We start from the raw sequence: 25651 nt of genomic DNA, 5'->3' as shown, positions 1-25651 counted from the left end.
GCCCGAAAAGACTGCCTTCAAAACAAAACTTGATTTTTTTTTTTCTTCTTTTTATTCAGTGAAAGAGATTTTAATCAGGCCATGCATAAAATAAAATTCTACAATTGCAAGGTTAAAGCAATTTTGAAATGTGAAAGATTTAATGATTTATTTATTATATGTCCAAGATCACTATGTCACTTGTTAGACCAAAAAAATACAGAATTGCACCGACGAATGATAATTTTCAAATGCCTTGTCATGAACCATAAATGCTTCAACCATATGATATTCTTCTTTTTTCAGTGAATGAAGGAGTTAGCTTACTTAATTGAGATATAAGCTCTGAATTATGCAGGTTACGAACCTAGGAGGCATGCAGATGCCGGCAACACACCGAAAATAATAATATTGGAGAGGTACATAAATAAATGAAGGTTAAATTAGTATCAACAAAATAAATAAAAAATATTGATATCAATCAATATCGAAGGCTTAGAGCATCTTTAATAGCCTCTTCAACAGCTTTGGAATGCTAAAATAGGTAAGCCACATTATCAAAACCCTCTCTAACAGTCTTGTCAAATTCTATCATCAAAGCTGCAATATTTTTTTATCTCTTTAGAACTGATAAGTTGATATTAACTCTTCAAAACATTTAATTTTACTTTGAAAAAATAAAACATACCTTGAAAATATTCAAAACATGCATTTTTTTCTTTTCAAACAATAGATACATAGATATTTTTCACATTTTTTTTCATATTTTTCATTCTTTTTCATAACATTGCATTAATTGAATTGAAGAGTTTGTTAGAGCATAAATTATTAAAGTAACAAACAAAGTTTTTCAAATTGTCACGTAGGTCAACAAACTTCATTTTAAAGAGTTTAGTTTGCTACTAGTGTTGGAGATGTGATTATGAAATAAATATCTAGGGAGTTATTAATAGCCATCTGTTTCATTATTATGACGTGATAATAATATTAAACCATTGGCCCACTTTCTTTGGATTTCAATTATAGTTTATGGTTATTTGTTAATCGCGACTATGACTTCTTTGTCTCTTCTGCCCCATTAATGTTTTTCGGTAGATAGTGGACTCTAGCTACTGTTTAACTACGTGACAGCAATGAAAAGCCTATTGAAGCTCAACAATAATCTCTATTTTCAACTTTTTATAAAGAATTGGCAATTTATTGTATTTGGGCGATTTCTAATTGTTGATCGCAATTACATGACACGTTGTAAAGCTGAATTAGCGAAACGTAACGGAAGAGATTGAGATAAATAGCAGACACATAGAGATTGTCGATCACACACTTTTGACGCTCATTTCTAAGGTAGACAAACCAACAAAAGTTATTGAGTTTCGGCTGATTAGTTTGTGTACGGTGATTTATAAGATGATTTCCAAGACTACAGTTAACAGGTTGAAGCCTATTATGCCTCTTATTATCTCCGAGTTTCAGAGCGCGTTTGTCCCTACACAGTTGATTATGGATAACATTATTTCTGCTTTTGAAAGCATACATGCTATTAAACGGCATGGTGGGAGTAAGCTGAAGAAAATGGTATTAAAGCTTGATATGTCTAAAGCTTATGACATAGTGGAATGGACCTTTATTGAGGCTATGCTTAAGCGCTTGGACTTTAACGACAGATGGGTGAAGCTAATCATGGATTGTATATCCACTGTTACATACTCTGTCCAAGTTCGGGGGGTGGCTTCGGGAATGATTGTGCCATCAAGGGGGCTGCGCCAAGGAGATCCTCTCTCTCCATATCCGTTTTTAATCTGTGTGGAGGGGCTGTCTGCTTTGCTTTCTAACGCACTCAGAATCAAGCGTATTCGCGGCATTTCTGTGGCTCATGGAGCACCTACTATTTCTCATTTATTTTTTGCATATAATAGTCTACTTTTTTGTAATGCCCATCTAGCTGATTGTGCTCATTTGCTTTAGATTCTCAGCATGTATGAAAGAGAAACTAGTCAAAAATTAATTTTGATAAGTATGCAGCATATTTTAGCCCCAACACTGATCCGGTGATGAAGCAACTGATTTCTGAAATGCTTGGAGTGCGGATTGTTACATGTCATGAACACTACCTTAGTCTGCCTACCTTAGCTCAACGCAGCTAATACTTGGTGTAACATCCCACATCGACCAACGGAGAGGGGGTGATGTGCCTTATATATACATGTCCACCTCCATCTAGCACGAGGCCTTGTGGGAGTTCACTGGCTTCGGAGTCATGGGAACTTTTTAAGTTAAGCAAGTTGGGGCTAGGGCAATCCCAGGATGGGTGACCCACTGGGAAGTTGCTAGTAAGCTCCTAGAAACAAAACCGTGAGGGCAGAGAGGGGGGCCCAAAGCGGACAATATCGTGTTACGGCGGAGCCAATCCCAGGATGTGACACTTGGGATACGAAGTTGCTGTCTACGACGGGCAAGGAAGTCTTAATTGCAAGGTACTGGTGGGGGAAGAGTGGCAGGAAAGGAATTCATTAGCTGGGTTGGAGGAAATTGTGTAAACCAAAATGTTTGGGAGGCCTTGGCGTATCTTAGAGAAACCCACCTCTCTGGTGGCTAAGATACTTAAACCCACCCCTCTGGGGATAATAAATATTGGTTTTTCTCAAAGAACGAGAAATATTCCGTTAATACTGGGTATTATGTGACGGCGAGGCAGTGTGATAAGGATTTTGGAGTGAGGGATCGAATCAGAGTGCTCAAGAAGGTTTTTAGGTGTGAATTTGGAAGCTTGTAGTCCCTAACAAAATTAAAATGCTAATTTGGAGGGCAAGTTCTGAAATTCTACCAACGGCAGTCAATTTATTTAAGAGAAGGGTGCTTACATCTCAGGTATGCTCAAGGTGTGGGAAATATCCTGAAGATGCCTACATACTTTGTGGTCTTGTGACGAGTGGTCCAAGCTCCTCTTCGTACCTCAACAGGTCCATTAGTTAAAACCACGGGTAAATACTTTTATTCTTAACTGCAATGGGGCTGTGGGTCGTGAGCAAAGTGGTCAGGGCCTGGGGGGCTGCTGTCGTGATCATGACTGAAACTTTATCTGTGGGTTTGCTTCTGGTGGTCCACCTGGTCTGAATATTTTGGGCACTGAGTTGGCGGCTGTCCGGGAAGGTTTATTGATGATGGGATACATGGGTTTTACTCGGTTTACCATTGGTCTTGATTCCCAAGAAGCTATTGTTGGCGTGACTTGTGGATATTGACTTACTTTTCTTACACACTGAGAATTCCTATTATAATTGTAATTGATTTACTTTAATTCCTGATTTCCTACTGTAAATGGATTTAGGAATTTATTATTTACTTGCCCATTCAGGTTTTGTTGTATTATAAATATGACCTCCTACAAGGAGAAGAATACACAGAAAATTCCCACAAACAAATATTCTCTCATAGTTTTCATATTTTAGCATGGTATCAGAGCCTCTTGGGATTGCTGACTCTAGTTTCTAAACCCTAGCCGCCACCATGGGGGAGGATGACTCTTCTAATCCTCATGGCGGTAGCACCACTGCTTCCTCCTCTCCTTCTCAACCAACCATAGCCGAGTTGAGTGCCCAGGTGGCTCAACTAATGCAGATGCAGACTCAGACCTCGAAATTGATCCTAAATCAGGATCCTACCAAGACGACCCCGACCTCGACTCTCGAATCAGACGACCCTTGAACCCGAATCAGACAACGATTCCGACGACAATTACCTATGAAGCTTCCGCTGCACAGATTGGCATAAAGTTGGATGGCACCAACTATGCCCTATGGTCCCAAGTTGTAGAGTTGTATATCTCCGGCAAAGACAAATTGGGATATATTAATGGCGATCTTCCACAACCTCCTTCGACCGCTCCAACGTTTCCTCGCTGGCGCACCGAGAACTCTATTGTGAAGGGATGGCTCATCAATTCTCTGGAGCAGAGCTTGATTGGCAATTTCATTCGATTTTCGACGGCAAAAGCAGTGTGGGATGCAATTGCCACAACTTACTATGATGGCACTGACACCTCTCAGGTTTATGATCTGAAACGACGAGTCTCTCGTATGCGACAAGCTGGTGGCTCCATTGAAACCTATTACAATACTCTCCAAAGCTTATGGAGAGAAATTGATTTTCGTCGTCCAAATATGATGGAGTATGAAAGTGATATCAAGCGCTATAATGATATTCTGCAGGAAGATCGAGTTTACATATTTTTGGATGGCCTTGATGATCGTCTTGATAAGGCCCGAAGTGATGTTCTTCACATGACTCCATTCCCTACTGTTGACCAAGCTTATGCCTATGTTCGCCGTGAAGATGTTCGACAAGCAGTGATGATGGGTTCATCCGATCGAGCCACTGGTGCTGGCTTAGCGGCCAAGAGTGCGCCTCGATCAGGTCCCCCTACTCGTGCCGGACAGCCCCATAATTCCTCTACTGCGGCCCACCTTCAGATCCAGTCATATGCTACTGCTGCTGGTGCGCCACTTCCTAAAACCATCCCACCTTCCCGTCCCAAGGCTCCGACTGATGGAAGTGGTTGCACGCACTGTGGCAACCTCAAACATACCCGTGACACTGTTTTAAGCTAAATGGTTATCCTGATTGGTGGGAGGACCTCCGCGCTCGCAAGCTCAAAGAAACTGCTAGTAATTCCGGCCGTGTTGCTCTTGTCTCTACCGAACCCCCATTAGCCTTGTTCCCGCAGGTAGATCCTCCTGATAGTCCCGCGCTTCCGGATGTCTCAGGTAACTGTGGTTATGCATTTCATACTTCTGATCTACGAGATACTACTGGTTGGATAATTGATTTTGGCGCCACTGATCATATGGCCTTTGATCCGAATGATTTTTTGCACACCACTACACCCCGCCGCACAAGTATTGCCAATGCAAATGGAGTTACTATCCTGTGACAGGGGCTGGCACTGTTGCCCTTTCACCTTCTTTGTCCCTTTCTAATACTCTACTCGTTCCATCTTTGTCCAATAAATTAATGTCTGTAAGTCAGGCCACTGAACAACTAAATTGTTGTGCACTAATTTATCCCAATTTTTGTTTACTACAGGATATTCTCACCAAGGAGATCATTCGGCGTGGTACTAAAAGAGGGGGGCTGTACTATGTGGATGACTTCAGTATGGGACGTGCCAATAGTGTAAAGCATCCGTCTGATGACAAGCACCAACAAATTTGGCTCTGGCACCGACGTTTGGGGCATCCATCTTTTGGTTATATGAGACACTTATTGCCCGAATTGTTTTCTGTATTTAAGGACTCAGATTTTAAATGTGACACTTGCATTCTAGCCAAGAGTCATAGAGCATCCTATCCTTTAAGTATGAATAAAAGTACTATTCCTTTTGCTTTAATTCATTCTCATGTTTGGGGACCCTCACCTATTTCTACTCATTCCGGTATTCGTTGGTTTGTCACATTCATAAATGATTGTACACGGATGACATGGCTTTATTTGATGAAAAATAAGAATGAAGTGTTTTCCCTGTTCCAATCCTTTCACAAACAGATGGAAACACAGTTCAATGCTCGAATACAGATTCTTCGCTCTGACAACGGTGGAGAATTTGTTAATCATGATTTTCAGACTTACCTCCAGACACATGGCATTATTCATGAGACAACTTGCCCCCAGACACCACAACAAAATGGTGTTGCCGAACGGAAGAATCGTCATCTCCTTGAAACAGCCCGTGCTCTTCTCATTGATGGCCATGTTCCTCGTCATCACTGGGATGATGCTGCTGTCACTGCTGTCCACCTTATCAACCTCATGCCATCTGGGGTCTTGAACTTCAAAACTCCATTACAAGTGCTCGCGCAACACGGGCCTCTGCCCTCTGTTTTGGTGCTTACCCCTCGCATTTTTGGCTGTGTGGCCTTCGTTCATCTCCACAAAAATCAACGAAGCAAACTTGATCCATGTGCGCTTCGTTGTGTTTTTTTGGGTTATGCCACTCATCAGAAAGGCTACCGATGTTATCACCCTCCTACCCGGCGAACCTATGTCACTTTGGATGTCACCTTTCTAGAATCAGATATGTTCTTCTATGACCCAGCATCCAATTCTACTCTTCAGGGGGAGATACCGAGTGAAGAGCTCAATTGGAGCAGCTTGGAACATGAGGATATTCATCTATGCACGAAGATTGCTCTCGGCCAAGAAACAATAACAATCGATCGTCCCGAGTCTGGCACGTGCGAATGCTCTCTGCCAAACAACGATCGATCACCTAACCCTTGCGAAGATGTTTTTGATTCGAGTCATACTCTTACAGACAACTCAGAACAACAAGATGAAGACCCCCCTCTCATTCAACAGTACCAACGGACCAATCTCCTGAGAATATCTTTGAGGTAAATACTCCTACTAGACTTGTGCATTTAGAGGATAAAACTATTGGATATCAATTACCTTTCAGGCAAAATCGTGGGAAGCCACCAAACCGTTATTCACCTGATATTGGCAAGACATCCAAGTATCCAATTGCAAATCATGTATCCACTGAGAAGCTGTCTGAACCACTCAAGGCTTTTGTGCATCAGTTGTCTGCTATCCATATTCCAACCAAGGTCTCTGAAGCATTGAAAGATCCTAAGTGGGTCCAAGCTATAAAAGAGGAGATGAAAGCTCTTGAGAAAAATCAGACTTGGACATTGGAGACTATACCACGAGGAAAAAAGACTATCGGATGTAGATGGGTGTTTACTATAAAACACAATGCAGATGGATCTATCGAGCGATACAAGGCAAGACTTGTGGCAAAAGGGTACACACAGACCTATGGTATAGACTATGAAGAAACTTTTGCACCAGTTGCAAAGTTAAACACCGTCAGAGTCTTATTGTCCCTTGCAGCTAATTTGGATTGGCCACTACACCAGTTTGATGTAAAGAATGCTTTTCTACATGGCGAACTCACGGAGGAGGTGTACATGGACATTCCTCCTGGATATAATACTACTCAGACTGGAACAGTTTGCAGGTTACGAAAAGCATTGTATGGATTGAAACAATCACCACGTGCATGGTTTGGACGGTTCACCATGGCAATGAAGAACAATGGTTTCAAACAGTGCAACTCAGATCATACTTTGTTCTTGAAACATCGAAAAGGGAAGGTAACAGCATTAATAATCTATGTTGATGATATGATTATTACTGGGAATGATAAACAGGAAATATCACAGCTACAAGACTATTTGGCTACTGAGTTTGAGATGAAGGATCTAGGTGGACTCAAGTATTTCTTGGGAATTGAGGTGGCTCGATCGCAGCAAGGCATATTTCTATCTCAAAGGAAATATGTCTTGGACTTGTTGACGGACATAGGAATGCTAGATTGCAAACCTGCGGACACTCCTATTGTTCAGAATCATCATCTTGGAGAATATCCGGATCAAGTTCCAACTAACAAAGAAAGATACCAAAGGTTAGTGGGAAGATTGATCTATTTGTCACATACTCGACCAGACATTGCTTATGCGGTGAGCGTTGTCAGTCAATTTATGCACTCTCCAAGTGAAGACCACATGAATGCAGTTCTTCGGATACTTAGATATTTGAAGTCTGCACCTGGAAAAGGACTTATGTTCTCAAAGCATGGTCATCTAAATATTGATGGTTATTCAGATGCAGATTGGGCAGGTAATGTAACAGATAGAAAATCCACATCGGGTTACTTCACATTCGTGGGAGGTAATTTGGTGACATGGAGGAGCAAGAAACAGAATGTAGTAGCTTTATCCAGTGCAGAAGCCGAGTTCAGAGGCATGACTAAAGGGATTTGTGAACTTCTTTGGTTAAGAAAGTTGCTTACTGAACTTGGGTATAAACCTACATCCACAATGAATCTCTTTTGTGACAACAAGGCTGCTATAGCCATTGCACAGAATCCGGTTCAACATGATCGTACTAAACATGTTGAGGTGGATCGACACTTCATCAAACAAAAGCTTGAGGCTAAAGTGTTTCAGTTTCCTTTTGTGAAATCCGAGGATCAATTGGCGGATATTTTGACAAAGGCAATTTCCAGTAAAGCATTCCACAATTCACTAGATCAGTTGGGCATTGGCGACATCTATGCACCAACGTGAGGGGGAGTGTTGGCGTGACTTGTGGATATTGACTTACTTTCCTTACACACCAAGAATTCCTATTATAATTGTAATTGATTTACTTTAATTCCTGATTTCCTACTGTAAATGGATTTAGGAATTTATTATTTACTTGCCCATTCAGGTTTTGTTGTATTATAAATATGACCTCCTACAAGGAGAAGAATACACAGAAAATTCCCACAAACAAATATTCTCTCATAGTTTTCATATTTTAGCAGCTATTTCTATTCTCAAATATGGTTTGGATTGGTGGAGTAATATTGGCAATGTGGTGGATGATGTTCGTCGGTTAATGGTTGATAGGGAGGTGGATGGAGTGTTTTATCAACACCGAAAAGGCAACGGGGTGGCACATGGCCTAGCCCAGCATGGATTGAAAGCGAGATCTCGACTTTTTTAGACAGACCGTGCTCCCCCATGGCTAAGCATTCTGTTAGATAAGGATAGAACTTTGGCGTAGATTTTTGTTTGCATTTTTGAGGTGCGGTGGTACTCTTTTTCTTTGACTGGATTTTCATCTATTGGGGGTTTTTGATGGCAAAGTTTTAATGAGACCATTAACGCCCTCCGTTCGTTTGTAAACTTTTATCGTTTATTTGGTGCTAGTGATGAATGAAAATTTTATATTTGATAAAAATTAAAAAATTAAAAAATAAATAGCGGACACTGTACACCATTACCTAACTTTTTAAACTGGCTGCTGTTGGACATGTCCTTTGTGATCGGGTAGCACATGTGAACGATCCAAACTAGTTCCTTTTCCATTTATTTCTTGTCTTGGTTTTTCCAGATTGGTAGGTCAAGTAGCATTGATTTCTAGCTCGTTAAACAAGCAAGACGATAAATGAAAACCAAGTGGAAAATGGAACTTGTGTTTGGTTACATCAACACATAAATAGTTGGATTTCTTTTGATGCAACTTCCTTGGTGTCTGCAACTAAAGTTAGTTTTAAAGTTGGCAACAGAGAACCAAACCAATAAAAGTTCTAGACATTCTTGGAGTTTCAGAGCTTATGAATACCACCATGGAAGCAATTACAGAAGTAGAAGAAACATTGTCTGAGCTGAGGCAGACCTTCAAAAGTGGCAGAACCCGAAGTGTTGCATGGAGAAAAAACCAAGTTAGTGCTCTTCTTCAGCTCATCCATGACCAGGAAGACGAGATTTTCAAAGCACTCTATGAAGATCTAGGCAAGCACCCGGTTGAAGCTTATCGGGATGAGGTAGATTGCTTCTTCTTCTTCTTTTTTTATTTTCTTTTTCTCTTTCAAGGCAAAGAAATTAGTTTGTATACAATATCAGAATTGGCTAATTCTGCTTTTGCTATTTCATTGTATTGTAGATTGGAATTGTGAAAAAAACAATCAACTATACTTTGAGCAATTTGGAGAAATGGGTGGCCCCTAAAAAGGTAATTTGATTAAATGATGTGTTGTTGTCGTGGCTATGAACTCATGAACTTATGTTCAGACTGAGGGAAGATGACATACACATAGGCCTTAGGGTTTAGCTAAAAATGATTAAGGTGAGATGACAGAGTAAAACTGGTATTGAGATTTCAACCCTCCCATGATCCCATATCCTCACTTGCCTCCGTACACTGAAACTGATTTTGGGGTTTCTGGTTATTGTTATCTATGTGAATTGCTGGCATTTTGATATTGGCAGAGTCGATTACCGTTGCTTTTGTTCCCCACAAGAGGAGAGGTGCTGCCCGAACCACTCGGCGTGGTTCTCATTTTTGCATCTTGGAACTTCCCAATATGTGAGTCCAGTTATATCCGGATCTTTGACATGATTGTTTCTTTTGATACACAAGAAGGAAGGAATTCAGCAGTTTCTTTGTGACAAGTGACCACATTTGAAATTGTAACACTAGCGAAAACTGTTTGAATTTTGTTATGTTGATATAAGCTTCTCACATGGAAATATCTCTCGAGTTTTGAGACTTCTGTTGATGCATTAGGCATCCAAGACACCCTGCTTCTACCTTCCCAACTTGGCAATAACAATATCATAAAACTGCGTGTATTAGATTTTTGTTAACAGTTTAAAGGACAAAGTAGAAAAGCTCATGTTCTGCTATTTATGCAGCCTTGGGATTGGACCCTGTGATAGGAGCAATATCTGCAGGGAACACAGTGGTTCTAAAACCTTCAGAACAAGCACCGGCTTGCTCTTCTTTTCTTGCCAACACTATCCCTCAATACATGGACTCTAAAGCCGTTAGAGTTATTGAGGGTGGAGCAGAAATTAGCGAACTCCTCCTGCAGCAGAAGTGGGACAAGATATTCTTTACCGGTATAGATCTCCACAATCGCCTCAGAATATAGAATTTCTTTCACAATTAACAGATTTCCTTATCATTCCTGGTTTCTTTGGTGATCCCTCATGAAGATTATCAAGAATGCAATACATAAAACTGTCATCAATAACACTTTGCTTCAAACACTAATTTGCCTCTCACAATTCAGGAAGTCCGCAGGTAGGGCGCATTGTCATGTCTGCAGCTGCAAAGAATTTAACACCTGTTACTCTAGAGCTGGGTGGAAAATGCCCTACTATCCTAGATTCCTTCTCCAATTCTTCAGACTTAAAGGTTTTCTGAGTTGCTTTATTTTGGTGCCTCTTTAAACTATAAATTTACTCGTATTAAATGCTTTTTTTTTGTGGTGGCCCTGAAGGTGGCTATAAAAAGAATTGTAGGAGGGAAGTGGGGGCCTTGCAATGGGCAGGCATGTATAGGAGTTGATTATATACTCATAGAGGAAAAGCTTGCTTCCACTCTGGTAAACTTGTCTTGAATAAATTCTTTGGTTTATAGTTATGCAAGGCCTAATGGTCCGTTGGCTTTGAGATGATTTCATATCCTAGTTGTATGTCTTTTAGATCGAATTACTAAAGAAAACAGTCAAGAGATTTTATAGTGATAGCCCCAAAGACTCAAAGTGCATAGCCAGAGTCATAAATAGGGGCCATTTTGAGCGGCTGCGCAATCTCCTCAAAGACCCTCTTGTGGCAGCTTCCATTGTACATGGCGGTTCACTTGATGAAGAAAATCTGTAAGTTCTCAATCCTTTTAGTCGGTTTTTTGAATTGGATAAGATAACTCAGATATCTTACTTTGTGTGGTGTCGGCTTTTTCTTTCCCCCCTGGCTTGAAGTTTGTAGTTTAAAAATGCTTTGCTGGTCTGGCCCAAGCAACAAAATAATTAGTCTCTGTAGACGCTTATCGGTTTTGTTCTGCAAACTTTTCAGGTTCATCGAGCCAACAATCCTGTTAGATCCTCCACTTGATGCTGCAATCATGACTGAAGAAATTTTTGGTCCACTGCTTCCAATAATCACGGTGAGAATTGCTATACCCCTTTTGTGAATATTAACTTCTCCAGTTCTCAAAAACGTCCTTTTTGTCTATTTTTACAGTTGAAAAGCATTCAAGAAAGCATAGAATTCATCAACTCAAGGCCAAAACCTCTAGCCATTTATGCCTTCACTAAAGATGAAGAATTCAGGCAACGAATTCTATCGGAAACATCCTCAGGAAGTGTGATTTTCAACGACGTCTTGATTCAGGTAATGCATTTGTTATTTTCTAAGTGTTTTCCTTTTTCCTATTTGTTTTTCAAAACAATAAAAGGGGGCCAAAAACCTAACTACACTACACATCTTTCTATGTACAGTTTATCTGTGATGCTCTACCCTTTGGCGGTGTTGGTCAGAGTGGCTTTGGCAGGTACCATGGGAAGTATTCTTTCGATACTTTCAGCCATGAGAAAGTAGTCATGCGAGGAAACTTCATCGTTGAACTTGAGCCTAGATATCCTCCATGGAATGACTTTAAAATGAATTTTTTCAGATTGGCCTACAGTTTGGACTACTTGGGTCTACTTTTGCTCTTCCTGGGTCTCAAAAGGTAGAATTTTCACTGGGTCATACAAGTGATCTACAAACTATAGTTATAGTCCTATTCCTATATCTTTATTTCGTCAGGTCGATTTGGAACAAACTTGCTTGTTTTACTTATTGAGTGCTTGTAAATTTGTGCTGTATGTTTTCTGAAATATGTAGTTTGATACTCTTTACCATTTGTTAAGAAGTAATAGGTTAACTGGAGTCTCATAAAAGCAATCCAATACCTGAAAGCATACAAGGAACTTTCTCCTACTACACCATCATGGAAACCAAAAGCATCTCGGAGCACAGGAAGAAAATTAAGACATGAGCAAACACAATATGTACCAATGAAATTGATAAAGCAATATTATTCCAAATTTCATAAAAGTGAACTGGGTTTCGTCACAATCCAAAAAGTGCCTCCGACCTCTATGGCCATTTCTTCTATTTCAAATTTTTTACAGTTAATATTCTAGATTTTCCCAAGTCTGGAAATTGGCCTTCATCTATTTCGAATGAAGCAGGCTTTTTCACAGGGTGTTGCCTTGAACGATGCCCTTCAAATCTACCATCCGTCTGTGAATGACGTCCTTTAAATCTGCCATCTCCCTGTGAATGATATCCTTCAAATATACCATCCCTTTGTGAATGATGATGTCCTTCAAATCTACCATCCCTTTGTGAATGATGATTTCTTTCAAATCTACCATCCCTCTGTGAATGATGATGTGCTTCAATTCTACCATCCCTCTTTGAATGATGATGTGCTTCAATTCTACCATCCTTCTGTGAATCATGTCCTTCAGTAGCACCGTCCTTCTTGTTTTGTGGTCTCTGGAATTCATTGATGTTAATAGTCTCTGTCTTAATCTTCACGTTAGCACCATCTTTCTTCCTGTTCACCTCTGCAGACTTATCTTGGGGCTTGGGGACAGAGATCTTCTTCTCCTCCTCCAATTTCTTCTTCCCAATAACTCGCATCAACTCAAATTCCTTAACAAGAGTCTCAGTCCTATCACAATCGCCATCAGAGCTTTTTTCCACAACTTCCACATCCTTTTTCTTGGCAACCTCCTTCTCATATTCTTTCAAAGTGAATGTATCAGTAAACTTTTTCTGAACAGAAAAAGAACTTACAGCAGCACCGGTACCTTCAGGAGCTGCTGCTGCTGCATTGTTGTCACCTTGGTTTTTGATAGCCTCTGCTTCCTTTTTTTGCTTCTTCATCTTTCTCCGTAGACTTCCATTAATGTTCGGCTTTTTCTTTCCTTCAGAAGAACTCTTGTTGCTGCTTGCAGTGACGCCATTACTCTGTACCTGTTGCTGCGTATTCCCCTCTTCCACACCACCCTGTTCTTGTTGCTCCTTCTCCACAACAACTTGAGCCCCCTCCTCCTTCTCCAATACCAACCCATTATTGTTACCATGGTTATTTTCAGCTTCAAAGTATCTTCCTCTTCCTTGATAACCATTACCTCTCCACCGCCTACCCCTCTCATCCCGAAAACCGCATTGAGCCCTCTGGTGATCATAATTGCCATTATAACCCCCATTAACCCTTCCATAATTTTGGCCTCCATCTTCTACGTGGCTCTGAACCCTCCCTTCATAACCACCATTACCCTCTTGGTAATATCGCCTCGGATAATTATAACCGTGATTAGCCCTTCCATAATTTTGGCCTCCATTATTAATCTTTCCTCCTTCTACATGGCTCTGACCCCTCCCTTCATAACCGCCATTAACCTCTTGGTAATATCGCCTCGAATAATTATAACCGTGATTAGCCCTTCCATAATATTGGCCTCCATTAGCCCTCTGAGGAGGGCCACTGTAATTATTGGACCTCTCAGAGCCAGTACTAGCAGTACTGGACACAGGTCTTACAGCTTTAGGATCAGGATCAGCACCATTCTGGGACTGGCCAGTAATTGGACCAGACTGTGCTGAATCCTTAGCCTGCACTCCGTTGCCTTGGCCTTGATCTTGATCTTTGTTTTTGCAAAGAACAATCTGGCTTTTGAGAAAACTGCGGGGAAGCACAAGACGCTTTGCTCGAATTGGCCGGGGATTAGAGTACCAAAACTCTGTCTTCCGCTGCCCTTGTGGCTTCTTCAGTTTTTTCTCCTCCTCCCCCTTCTTCTTTTTCTCCTCTTCCTTGTACTTCTTCACTACTGCCATAAATGCATCCTCCGCCTTCGCATCGACAATGCCGATGAGCTCATTCTCATCCAAGAGGTTGAAAGAGTTGGTGAATGTCGCCATGATGGAATCAAAAGCAGGTTTTGCCTAAGCAAATAGTGAGGGCCTTGCTAGGGTTTCTTATATCAAAGAGAGACCCTTAGAAAGCACAAGGAAAGGTCTCTCATCTTGGCTCTATTTATAGAGACTCAATCCTTGCTCTGCCCCCCATTTACTCGCTTCTTTTTTTTTTTTTTTGGTCCGAACCCCCATTTACTCGATTTGCTTGCTCTCCAAGCCAAAATCAAATCCTGCAGTTGTCCCTTTCCGTTAGTAATTGATTCCTACTTGCTCCCCAAGCAAAACATAGGGAAACCAAAAACAAAATAAAAAAAGCTTTATTGTATGTACTTTTTTCTTACACTTGTTTTTTGTTGATGAAAATATTACCTTTTTTATTATTTAGGCTTATTATCACAAAACGTTCATAAAGTTTACGAAACTATCAGATTGCATCCTTAATATATTTTTTTTGTCATTCGTGGTCCTCAAGGTTAGTATGTATGATCACAAATGATCCATGCCGTTAGATTTCGTCAAAAACTCCGTTAGTTTGCTGACGTGGCATATATGTATATCACAAAACATCTCTTAGGTTCACGCACCTATCACAAATGGTCCCTGCAAATTTTTTTTAATTTTTTTTAATTTAAAATTCATTAAATTTTGGTTTTCTTTTTAAAATTTTATGATTTTAAAATTATTTAAAAATATATATTATATTTTAAATACATGTGACACTATATTATTGTAGATGTGGGCTCCATATATATGTCACATCAACAAACTAATAGAGTTTTTAAAAAATAATTTAAAATTCATAAAATTTAAAAATGAAAAAAAACTAAAGGTTTAGGGTTCATAAATGGTCCTCAAGATTATAATCCTTCTATAAATTGTTTTTTTTTAATTTATAAATAATTTAAAAAAGAAAACCAAAATTTTATGAATTTTAAATGAAAAAATGAAAAAATTTCGTACGGACCATTTGTGATAAGTGTGTGAACCTCAGGGATGTTTTGTGATATATATATATATATATATATATACACCACGTTAGCAAATTAACGAAGTTTTTGATGGAACCTAACGGCAGGGACCATTTGTAATCGCACATACTAACCTTGAGGACCACAAACGACACAAAAAAAATTAAGAATGCAATCTGATAGTTCGTAGACCTTAGAGACGTTTTATGATATTAAGCCTTGTTATAAAAAATCTACTGGAGGAGACCAAACAAATTCAATAGGCACCACATGTCCCGGAGGAGGATAAAAAGACTAAAATAGCCCTGGTAAAAACTGGGCTAGGTCCCCATCTGAGCCCAACACACCTGTACTTGGGCTCCGGCCCATCTATCGAATTATAATGCAACTTAAAACCAATTAAATAAGCTCACGTGGAGAATCTCAGAATACCCACCTCGTGAAGACTTTTGACCACCACCATTCCATTACGAGTACATTGGACCCTAACCAGCCGTGTATGGACACGGCCGCGCATCGTCATTGTCTGCGCGCGCTCATACCGTACACCCCAGCGCCAGCCAATCACAAACCGCCAGAAACAGAGAATGTCCGAACCCACACGTGCCTGGCCATGAGAGGAGGAGCTATAAGCATCAGAATCTCCAGACTCAACCCAGCGCGACCACGACGACCCTTCTGCGTTCGCACCACCACCACCGCCCAGAACTCCATGGCCGACCGCGAAGGCGATGCAGCTACAAAGACCCAAGCCACTCAACCAATCGAAGCAGCGAAGTCGAAGGAAGAAGAATTGAAACCCGTCAAGGAAGCGGCTCCTCCGCCGCCGCCCCCCGAGAAGCCGGAGCCCGGCGATTGCTGCGGAAGCGGATGCGTCCGGTGCGTCTGGGATGTTTATTACGACGAGCTCGACGAATACAACAAGCTCTACAAAAGTGATGAAAACTCCAATTCTTGATTTTTGCTTCGTTCGATTGGCTTCAATTTGATTGATGATGTTGTAGATTTGAAGATATTTGTATTCTGGATTTGATTATAGATTTGTTTAATGAAATTCATAATCAGCCAAAATGAAATCTTTTTGTATAATCTGCTGTGAATCTCTGATGCTTGAAAACTTAAAAATGAAAATTTTGAAAATTGGGGGAATGTTATTATTGGGGCTGCTAATTAATGGGCCAGGCCCACGGGTTTCTTTATGCAATTCTGAATCTTGATATAATGGGAGAATAATAGAATGGTGGGAATGTCGTAACAGAGCGATCGTCGTGTCGTCGTGGGAAGATGCGTAGGTTAGAGTTGTTGGGCTGTGCTGCGATCGCGGCGGTGGCGGCGGCTCTGGTATTGTTGGGAAACGTCGTCGTCGCGGAAGCTTCGACTTCGCCTTCGGCGTTCGTACAAAATGTCATCTACTCCAACAAGATTGCCATCTTCTCCAAATCCTATTGCCCGTACGTTACGTTCTATCTCTGTTGCTTGTTCGTTGTAGTTTTTGTGATAAATTTGAGGTCTTGGGGTTGGGGTCTTAATTGGGAATTCAGAAGGCGATCAAATTGGAATTTGAGAGTCACGAGTGGGTCAATTTGATAATTATGAGAGAGTGTTAATGTCGAGGAAAGATGATACCGTCATCTTGATTATCAATAAGAAAATTTTCATTGTCATGGTATTGTTGCATTGTTCTCTAATTCTGGGAAGTGAATTGGTGCGTTTCATCTGCTAAATCTTCAGTTTTCTGTTATTGAAATAGTTCGTAAGTTGAGTATAAATGTTTAGAAAAAGAACTCTGTGCATGCCCTTGTGTGTGAATATAAGTGATGTTGGAATGAGGGATTGTGTGCTGTGCTGTTTTGCTGCTAGGTATTGCTTGCGTGCCAAGCGCATATTCAGTGAATTGCATGAGCAACCTTTTGTCGTCGAACTTGATCTTCGAGGTATGACATAGCTATGGCTTTTATGAATCTTTGAGCAGCTGCTTCTCCATAATGTGAAAAAGGTTTGGATTAATTTTCAAAATGTACTTGTTTAGATGATGGAGCCCAAATTCAGAGTGTTCTGCTAGATATAGTAGGCCGAACCACTGTCCCGCAAATATTTGTGAATGGAAAGCACATTGGCGGCTCTGATGGTGAGCTCTCATCTGTGTTTCTGTTTGCTTGCATGTTTGCGTGTGCTATTAAATGTGTTTTCCCTTCCTTCTTTGCCCTGTGGTCAGTTTTTCATCTGCATTGTTACCTTCAGTCTACTTTTTAACTTGTGATTTTACAATTCAGACCTCAAAGCTGCAGTTCTGAGTGGTCAACTTCAGAAACTTCTTAGTATCAGTTGAGGAGATATAAATGAAGCTGCATATGGCGATTAATGAGTTAGTTCTGTGACTTTGAAGTTGCTAAAATGATTGGTGACTGCAAAATAATTATCAATGTAATATTGAATTTGCTTGACCTCATGGGTTTTGGGCATGATTTGACTGTTATTAGTGGCTTAAAAGACTCATTTGATAACTCGCCGCCATCGTGACAATGTTCTTCCGTTATAATCCCTCACAGACAAATATCACAATTGATCAACTATTAGCAACCTGTGTTTTCTGTTCTGCAATCCAGATTGAAGCACTAACAACTGTCCCTCTTGTTGATGAGACCAATATAGAAGTGACAGTGCTTTCATTTTCCAAACGAATGTAATGTATGGTTTCTTGCATTTATGTTTTCAACGATTACATATGTATCTCACAGGGTTACATGCAATTAACAACATGAACAAATACATCTCTTTCTTGTTCAGTTCATGTAGCGAAATTAGTTTGCATCCAAAACGACCTTAATGCTAGAAATTTGTTACCACATCAACAGTTCCGGCCTACAAACAGTCTGAGAGCACCATATATGAGCCGAATGCTCTGTTTCTTTGAATGTTAAGAAGAATTTCTATCTGCATATGTGTTTGGCCGCCATTTGCCTTTCTGTGCACTGAGCATCCCTTCTTGGTTTTTGGAGACGGTTAGACTAACCTCCCAATGCAAGGACTTCAACAAGTTCTCAACCTCCCCGATTGTGCTGGACTCATCACGGACTATGAATTTACCTCCAGGCCTGACAATCCTATCAATCTCTGCCAGTACCGGAGGAAGTTTGCATCTGCGACAACCAAAACAGGTACGGTTACCATGAATTCAAGATCACAATAGTGTTTAGAATTATGAATATGACGAGTTGTACCTCTTTTTAAGCCTTGAAAATAGATGGTCTGCATGGAGTAGGTCATAGGTTCTGGGATAAGTGCTAAAGGATTCACACCAGTCATGGTATATTCCAAAAAGACCGCGTTCATAGATTATGGGAAGTGTATCTGGTGAATCTATATTCACCACATTCATGACCCACACTTTAAGGTCCTTCAAAGCTGCAGCAAACCTGCACTCACACAAGCAGAACTTAGTTGAGATTACCACTTAGAACTAAGTAAAACAATTAGATTAATATAAGATCATCCTAATTAGTAGTAGTACCCTCCGTAAACAGCTCTCATGTCCATGACATTTCTGACATTGGACCAATTAATGCCCAAACTTTTGATGTAAGTGTTATTGATGACTCTTTTCCAGTGTTCATAATCTCTTGCAAAATCTTGGGGTGCTGGCTTCCCATAGATGCCCATCTGGGAGCTGTTTAACCAGTAAGGAGGAGTCTGCAGTCGACTCGGCCATTTCTCAGGCCATTGAGTCCCTCTCACCGATTTGTCAATCGGTGCCTGGTGCATGCATGCCTGCAGAGGTACGTACCTGCACAAAATACCCGAGTCATGATCAACTTGGCTGATCTAGTGAACTTAATCTTATTATGATCAACTTAGGCTATAAAACCAAGTCATTAATGGAAATTACCAGGCAGCATTGGGGTCATCATCGTTGTTGCACATAGGAGGCTGCTTTTGCTTTCTTTGCTCATAGCACTGATTTGAGGTGGGTTTGCGGTAGATGGCAGCCGCAACCAAATTTACCTTATCATTCTTGATGGCAACAACCTCCCAACACATGGACGCCGTCAGCGCAGACATTTCTACAAAATTGAAACATTCTCTTATCGAAATACTCTAGCATCGAATGTTGTCAAACAGTCAATTTAACAAATGGTACGAGATTGACAGTGTGCCAATATATATAACGGGACAAGGGAACATTTTCCGCTACACTATACATGTTACATGAAAAAGTTTGGTTCCCTACCCTTCCAAATTTCTACATCTTCTTTCTCCTTGCGGTAAACAGGAGTGGCTGACCACACAAAGTAACCCCCAGGCCGTAAAACCCGATTCAATTCCAAAAGTAGCATACCACCTGCAATGGTACATAAAAGAAATTGCTTAACCTTGTATATAATCAAGGGGAAAAACATTCCAGAAAGATCGAAGCAGATTAAATGAACCTTCGTTGTGCCAAGGGACCCTGCAACGGGCGCAATGAACGACATCGAAGACCCTGCTGGGGAAGGGAAGCCTCTGGGAACCCATGACGGCAGAGATTGCAGGTATGCCCCTTTCAAGGGCAAACTGAACTTGAGCCTCATGCTCATCTTTGGGTGCAATTGACATTGTTAGAACGTCTCTGTCGAAAAGATAACCCCCAAAGCTAGCAACCCCACACCCGACGTCCAATATTACTCGAGTGTTCTTTCCCCATGCGATGCGCGGTACTGCCTGCATTTAACCAACAGCATTAATTTCTTCATATTACCACTCAATTTTTGCCAAACTTTAGGCTCCGATTTGAGCAAATTAATTAATTCAAACATTCCTAGATCTGTGATTGGTGTTAAAGTTATACTCCGAAGTATAAACTTGTCATCAACTCATGTTATGAAATGTGAATTTATTACATTATGTTGCGGTTTCTATTATCATGCAATAATTTATCGTAAATAAATATAATTTAATCAGTAATATAGTATGTTCAATTGAATGACTGTTACGTCTAGTCACTTACGTGCACACATGAGCGATTTCTAACCGTAGATGTATCTAAATTTCATAATGGAGTTCACATACATCAACGACATAAATTAGCTAACACATCAAGATCTATCATGTGATCAATTAACGTGGATTCAAACTATAGTACTTCTTGCATTACTAGTATACATGTGATAAAATGGTTTTATTCTAGAAAATTTTATCAAAGATGAAGAGATGCTTACGTTCTGAAGGAAGTCAATGTACACGAGGGCGCCATGTATGAACTGGGTCCCACCACCAGGAAAAGTCAACAATTCACCGGACACCTTAACCCAGTTCTGGTGGCCCTTCACCTCCGCCAGCAATGTGTGTGGTACATTATGATACCATATCTGCCAGACCACAATAAAAAAGTTACATACCCACTCATCCAACCGTTGGATTAATTTCAATCAACGGCATACGCACCTTGTCTCTGCTTTTCGGCCACTCAATAGGTCTCTTGTAGCCTTCGGGGAGTGGGACCAGGCAAGTGGGCCCCTCCTGAGGGCAATGCCTCTCGCGGTGCTCGAAGTGTTTGGTCGTACGCAATTGTTTCAAAGCTTTCTCGTTATCCAAACAAGGAATATAATCGGGACCCGCAGTGACGTTGCAATTCTGCCACGTGTAACCGTAGATGCCATCCTGACCGTCGGTTTCGTCCTTGCGCCTCTCCTTCTGGTTCTCCGACTGGTCTGCTTGCGTGGACCACGACTTCTTTGACTCCTTCGACTCCTTGGGAATGCCTGAGTTGTCCCCGCCCAGTAACGAATCGCCCGAGTTGGACTCAGTAGCTCCCTGCTTGCTTTGATCAGCTGCATTGCCGGCCTGCTTTTGCTGAGAGTCAGTGTCTTGTTGGGTTTTTTCTGGGCTCTGTTTATTTTGATCAGAAGGTGTTTGAGAAAAGTTCTGACCATCAGATGCCTTGTTTTGTACTAACAGGGTCGTCGTCATTGCATGGTTCGTCACGTCTGAAAATTGCACTTCACCGATTTTGGTCATGTTGGATTCTGAATTTTGTTGCTCTTGCTTTTGCTGTTGTTTCTGTTGTTCTTTTGCTTGCTGTTGTTGATCACTCTCTGAAGTCTCATTTTGAGATTCTTGTGATGAACTTCCTTGCTGTTTATCTGATGATTGGTTTTGGGACTCTTGTTGTTGCTGACCTTGTTGTGCTGTACCTTGTTGCTGATCTGCAGTATCTGATTTTTTGTCATTCTGAAAATCTTGAGAACTTCTTTCTCTGCTTTCAGAATTGTTATTATTTGTTTCTTGCTGATCTTGAGACTTGCTCTCCGAATTAATCATTTGATCATTTCCAGAACTACTGCCTTCTCCATTGCTTGTAAACATTTTCTGGTTGTTCTGATCAGATTGATCTTCAGAACCCTTCTGGCTGTTGTGATCGGATTGATCATCAGAACCCTTCTGGCTGCTGACGCTCTGTTCATCATGGTCAGCTTGTTGTTGGCTATGTTCAGCCACTGAGCTGGTCTGGTCCTCAGACAATTGGCTCTGGCTAATTTCTTTCTCCTTTTGATCCTGCAACTCTTCGCTAACTTGATCTTGTTTATTATCACCACCTCCACTACTATTTTGATCTTGTGTGCTACTGCCCTTTGATGAGTTGTTGGGTAGATCATCAGATTTGATGGCGTCGTCTGGGAGATCACCGGGGTTGTCTTCAAAGGCCTTAGGGTTTTCACTATTGTTATTACTATTGTCATTGCTGGTGCTTTTGGTGATCACCTGGGCCTGATCATCTTCGGAGGAAGCCATGTTCAATGCGGTGTTGGTTGTGTCATCTGTGGAGGCTGTCGTGGCGGTTCGAGTACTTCTGTTGGTGGTTTGTGGTGGAACTCCTGTATTAGAGTAGTTGAGCATCCATACAGCAAAAACACATACTGCTATGAACACCGTAATCGTAACAGTTGAGGCATAAGAATTTGATGATGACGACGACCGCTTGTTACTGCGTGACCTCATTGTGCTCTCTGTATCAGTGTGTGTGAGAGAGAGACAGAGAGAGATGAGGATTTGAGTTGTATTTTTGTGGGAAGAAAAAGAAAAGGATCTAGTTAGTGTGATTAGTTTGTATAGAGGGATCTGTGTTTGTGGAGGAAGATGAAAGTGAACATCGCAATTGAGAGAGACAGAGACAAATTCTAAGTTGGAATGTCTCAAGATCCAAAGGAGTCGGAAAAGGGAATTTGTTATACAACAAATATTTTCTTTTTTCCATGCAAACTAAGCAAATATTGCATGCATGATATATGCATATGTGTGTGTGTGTGTGTAAGATTGCTTGAGCACACTTCTATGTAAATGTAAGTGTTGGGCTCCATGCAAGCAGTGAAAGTAGAGAGAACGAAAAAAAAAAAAAAACTTTTAGTGAGGCCCAAACCACACTGAGAAAACAAAAACTGGGCCTTGAGCAGCCTCGTAGGGCACTTTAAAGATCCCCATCATTGAGACCCAAGTACGAAAATTTGGCTTATGTGCTTGGAGTCATTTTATAGTGAGGGCTTAATATATGGCACTTAGTTAAGGTCTTATTTTTTAATTGTTGGATCAAATTTGTTAGCCGTTAGATCAAATTAGTTAGTTTGATCCAACGATTAAGAGATATAACCTCACCTAAGGGCCATATATAAGACTCTCACTATAGAATTCTTGTATGTGCTTGATATTTAGAGCTTGATCAAAGTCTATAGCCCAAAAAGGGGAAGGATGAAGTATTCTACCACCGAAGTTATAAACCTTCTTTCTATGATGTTTACTCAAATGAGGATAAGATATTTGATTAATTAACATTTCTCATGTTAATTAAACACAAAATAACCAAAAAAGAAATGCGAGCAAAAGATAGCAGGTTCAAAATGAGTGGTCAAGGTATAGGCATGTATATATGTTTCAGGTCCCGACTCCCATTGATATAAAACACACCTTTTGCCCCCTTAATTAAAGACACATGCATGCTTTCTATGAAAACCAAGTACTCTCCTTCAGTCCATATATCTAGAGGGCTAGGGAAGATGTGCAGGCCAGTCCACTGAAAATGATATATATTAGCTAGTCTCGTGACCTTCCTTAGGGTAAGGTAACGACCATGCCCAATAATAAACTCAAAAGAAACCATATATATAGAATAGAGCCAAATTTCAATCCATAAGCTATATATAGACTTGCATTTGCATATGATCACTTAATTACATGCATGCGTTCCAGGTGACAGCGCCTCTATTCTATCTCAAGGGGACCTTACCTAGCTAGTTTACTAGAGCATCTACAGTGGAGAAGTGTATAATGAGGTGTATGTTAAATATACACCGGTTGTGATCGGAATCATCTGTAATGGGGGGTATAAATGAATGTATAATTACATCACTATCATGATATGTAAATTTAGATGCAATTGTACATCTTTTTTACATCTCTTGCGGGTGGGACCCAACTGAGAAAATGAGAGGAAAAATAGAGAAAAGTATTTACATCTTTAGATTTACATCTTTTCTCATTGAAGCAAAAAGCGTATTTACACACCCCGGAGGTGTAAAGTGGCTTTACACTCCCGAAAATACACCCCCCACTGTGGATGCTCTTACCATGATCTCTCATGCACCCATTTAATAATTTGGTTTCACCGCAAAGGATCCACTAGTGTAGTGGTTTGGGGCAATTACTCTCTTCGGAAAGGTCATGAGTTCGAATCCTAGCATCCATATAGTGTGTGAGTTTAATATGATATCGCCCTTCTCAATAGGAAATATCTTTTTTTTTAAAACCATTGCTCACCACCTCCAGTATGATTGAGTTTAATGCCATTTGGGGTGGTTTATTTTCAATTTGTTACTGGAGAAATACTCTCTTACTCCACATTCTATGTGGCCATACTCTGATAAGTTTGTTTGAATATATAATTCTATTAACAGTCTAATAACATAATATATGTATGAATGTAGCACGGATAAGTTGGCTCACAATAAGAAGTTCTATCAAATCTAGATCGAGTCACAAATCAACAAGTTTATAATTATGTGACTTGAGCTAGGTTTGGTGAACCTCAAAACAAGACCTAGCATTGAGTCTCATATCATATTGAACAAATACACAAAGGCTTTGGATTCATTTACAGACATAACTTATTGCAAGAATCATCAAACGAATTGTCTTTCTTTCCACGAGAGAATTATAAAAGTTGTATATTCCTTCCCCACCATCGATCAAATAAACAAAAATTTAATTACTTGATGGGTATTGGGTAACTCTTTGACTTCGATTACGACATCACAAGAAACACTATTCTGAGTTTGAATTTGATCAGGATTTGTGTTCGTCTCTTTGGTGGTCAAAGCCCTAATAGAATTCAAAACATCGAGTACCAGTAGAACGAGAGGTTTATATTGTGTTCAAAGAGTACTTCCACTTGCTTTGCCAAATCAAAGGCAAATTAAAGGGCAGTAGAATTTATACCATCCATCGAGTGATTTGCATAAAGAATTATAAATTACGTACTATTTGCGAGAAGAAAAAAAGGGTTTCATATATAGTGTGTGAACATATTATATAATAATTAAAAGGTGTTGTGCCAAAAAAATATAAAAATACAATAAAATCAAAAGGGTTCATGGCAAAAGTTTGATGTTGCCATATTACTATTTTGGGCGGTGCATCACTTTCACCATGCACTCAGCAGGGATATATTGGATGGTATTTATGCTCTGCTTGTCCAATCGAGGCAACTTCAAAATCATGAAAATTCCAAAGGCACAATTCCACCATGTTACCAGCATCATTCACCCATTTTGAAAATTAGTTTTTGTTTAGTTTTTTACGTAACAGTAATACCAAAGGAATCAAAGTTTATATGAATACATTAATGATTGTCGGTGCAAATGGCCGATTGATGAAGACAGTGCGTTCGCCTCTTTGCACTTGACCAAGTTCAATTCCCCTCCCTTTGTCAAAATAAATATGATATGCACATACTATTTACACAATAAGGGGGGAAGGGATGTAATAAAAACTTTACAATTGGAGGTCTGAAATTCTTGAGACAAGATCAAGTGGCATGACCGTACACAAACACAAAGTGAAGATTATCATCATCTAAAATCTTTAAGTATCAACTTTAGAAGTGTATTAATCAACTTGATGACATCCAATAGATTCTCTCTTTCTTTCTTTCTGCGTGGGCAGGCGTGTCACTGTGTGTCTCCATATTTGCTTGCATGAGAGCTTCAGCTCGGAGGAGGCAACCCATATTTCTTTACATCATTTCAATCCCCTTTATCTCTTTCCTAAAGGTTTGTTTGTGTGTCATGCACAGTTTCCCTTTGATGCTTTCACTCTATCCATTCACTCATAATTTTTTTTACTGTATATTTTTACTGTAACTTTTTC

The 25651-nt window shown here is 40.2% G+C and overlaps 4 protein-coding genes across 7 annotated transcripts; 2 read left to right on the top strand and 2 right to left on the bottom strand.

Moving 5' to 3' along the window:
• Positions 1 to 8784: 8784 nt before the first annotated feature.
• LOC117633525 (aldehyde dehydrogenase family 3 member F1) lies at positions 8785 to 12416 on the top strand. 4 transcript variants are annotated; one of them, XM_034367165.1, is made up of 11 exons: positions 8888 to 9355; positions 9475 to 9543; positions 9801 to 9897; positions 10227 to 10433; positions 10607 to 10731; positions 10817 to 10921; positions 11022 to 11194; positions 11391 to 11481; positions 11559 to 11708; positions 11816 to 12048; positions 12239 to 12416. In XM_034367165.1, exons 1-11 carry the CDS (start codon positions 9146 to 9148, stop codon positions 12255 to 12257), a joined length of 1479 nt encoding a protein of 492 aa, XP_034223056.1. In that variant the 5' UTR covers positions 8888 to 9145; the 3' UTR covers positions 12258 to 12416. The 4 variants fall into 4 exon arrangements, with proteins under 4 accessions (XP_034223057.1, XP_034223056.1, XP_034223055.1 ...); XM_034367164.1 differs by having other exon boundaries at positions 12233 to 12416; XM_034367163.1 differs by having other exon boundaries at positions 12230 to 12416.
• LOC117633524 lies at positions 12370 to 15784 on the bottom strand. Its single transcript, XM_034367161.1, has 2 exons — positions 15696 to 15784; positions 12370 to 14521 (listed from the first exon to the last, which is right to left on the bottom strand). The coding sequence occupies exon 2, from the start codon at positions 14292 to 14294 to the stop codon at positions 12474 to 12476; it is 1821 nt and encodes a 606-aa protein (XP_034223052.1). The 5' UTR covers positions 14295 to 14521; positions 15696 to 15784; the 3' UTR covers positions 12370 to 12473.
• LOC117633526 lies at positions 15687 to 17937 on the top strand. Its single transcript, XM_034367167.1, has 5 exons — positions 15687 to 16194; positions 16518 to 16710; positions 17120 to 17193; positions 17289 to 17387; positions 17533 to 17937. Exons 1-5 carry the CDS (start codon positions 15759 to 15761, stop codon positions 17586 to 17588), a joined length of 858 nt encoding a protein of 285 aa, XP_034223058.1. The 5' UTR covers positions 15687 to 15758; the 3' UTR covers positions 17589 to 17937.
• Positions 17929 to 22234, bottom strand: LOC117633523 (probable methyltransferase PMT27). The gene is made up of 8 exons (XM_034367160.1): positions 20681 to 22234; positions 20455 to 20604; positions 19687 to 19957; positions 19488 to 19598; positions 19146 to 19320; positions 18771 to 19043; positions 18481 to 18675; positions 17929 to 18399 (listed from the first exon to the last, which is right to left on the bottom strand). Exons 1-8 carry the CDS (start codon positions 22232 to 22234, stop codon positions 18177 to 18179), a joined length of 2952 nt encoding a protein of 983 aa, XP_034223051.1. The 3' UTR covers positions 17929 to 18176.
• Positions 22235 to 25651: the final 3417 nt, after the last annotated feature.

This window comes from Prunus dulcis, chromosome 7, assembly GCF_902201215.1.
Source record: "Prunus dulcis chromosome 7, ALMONDv2, whole genome shotgun sequence".
In the NCBI taxonomy this organism is placed as follows: domain Eukaryota; kingdom Viridiplantae; phylum Streptophyta; class Magnoliopsida; order Rosales; family Rosaceae; genus Prunus; species Prunus dulcis.
The sequence above is the reverse complement of the archived record's forward strand: the minus strand, read 5'-3'. Positions and strand labels throughout refer to the sequence as shown.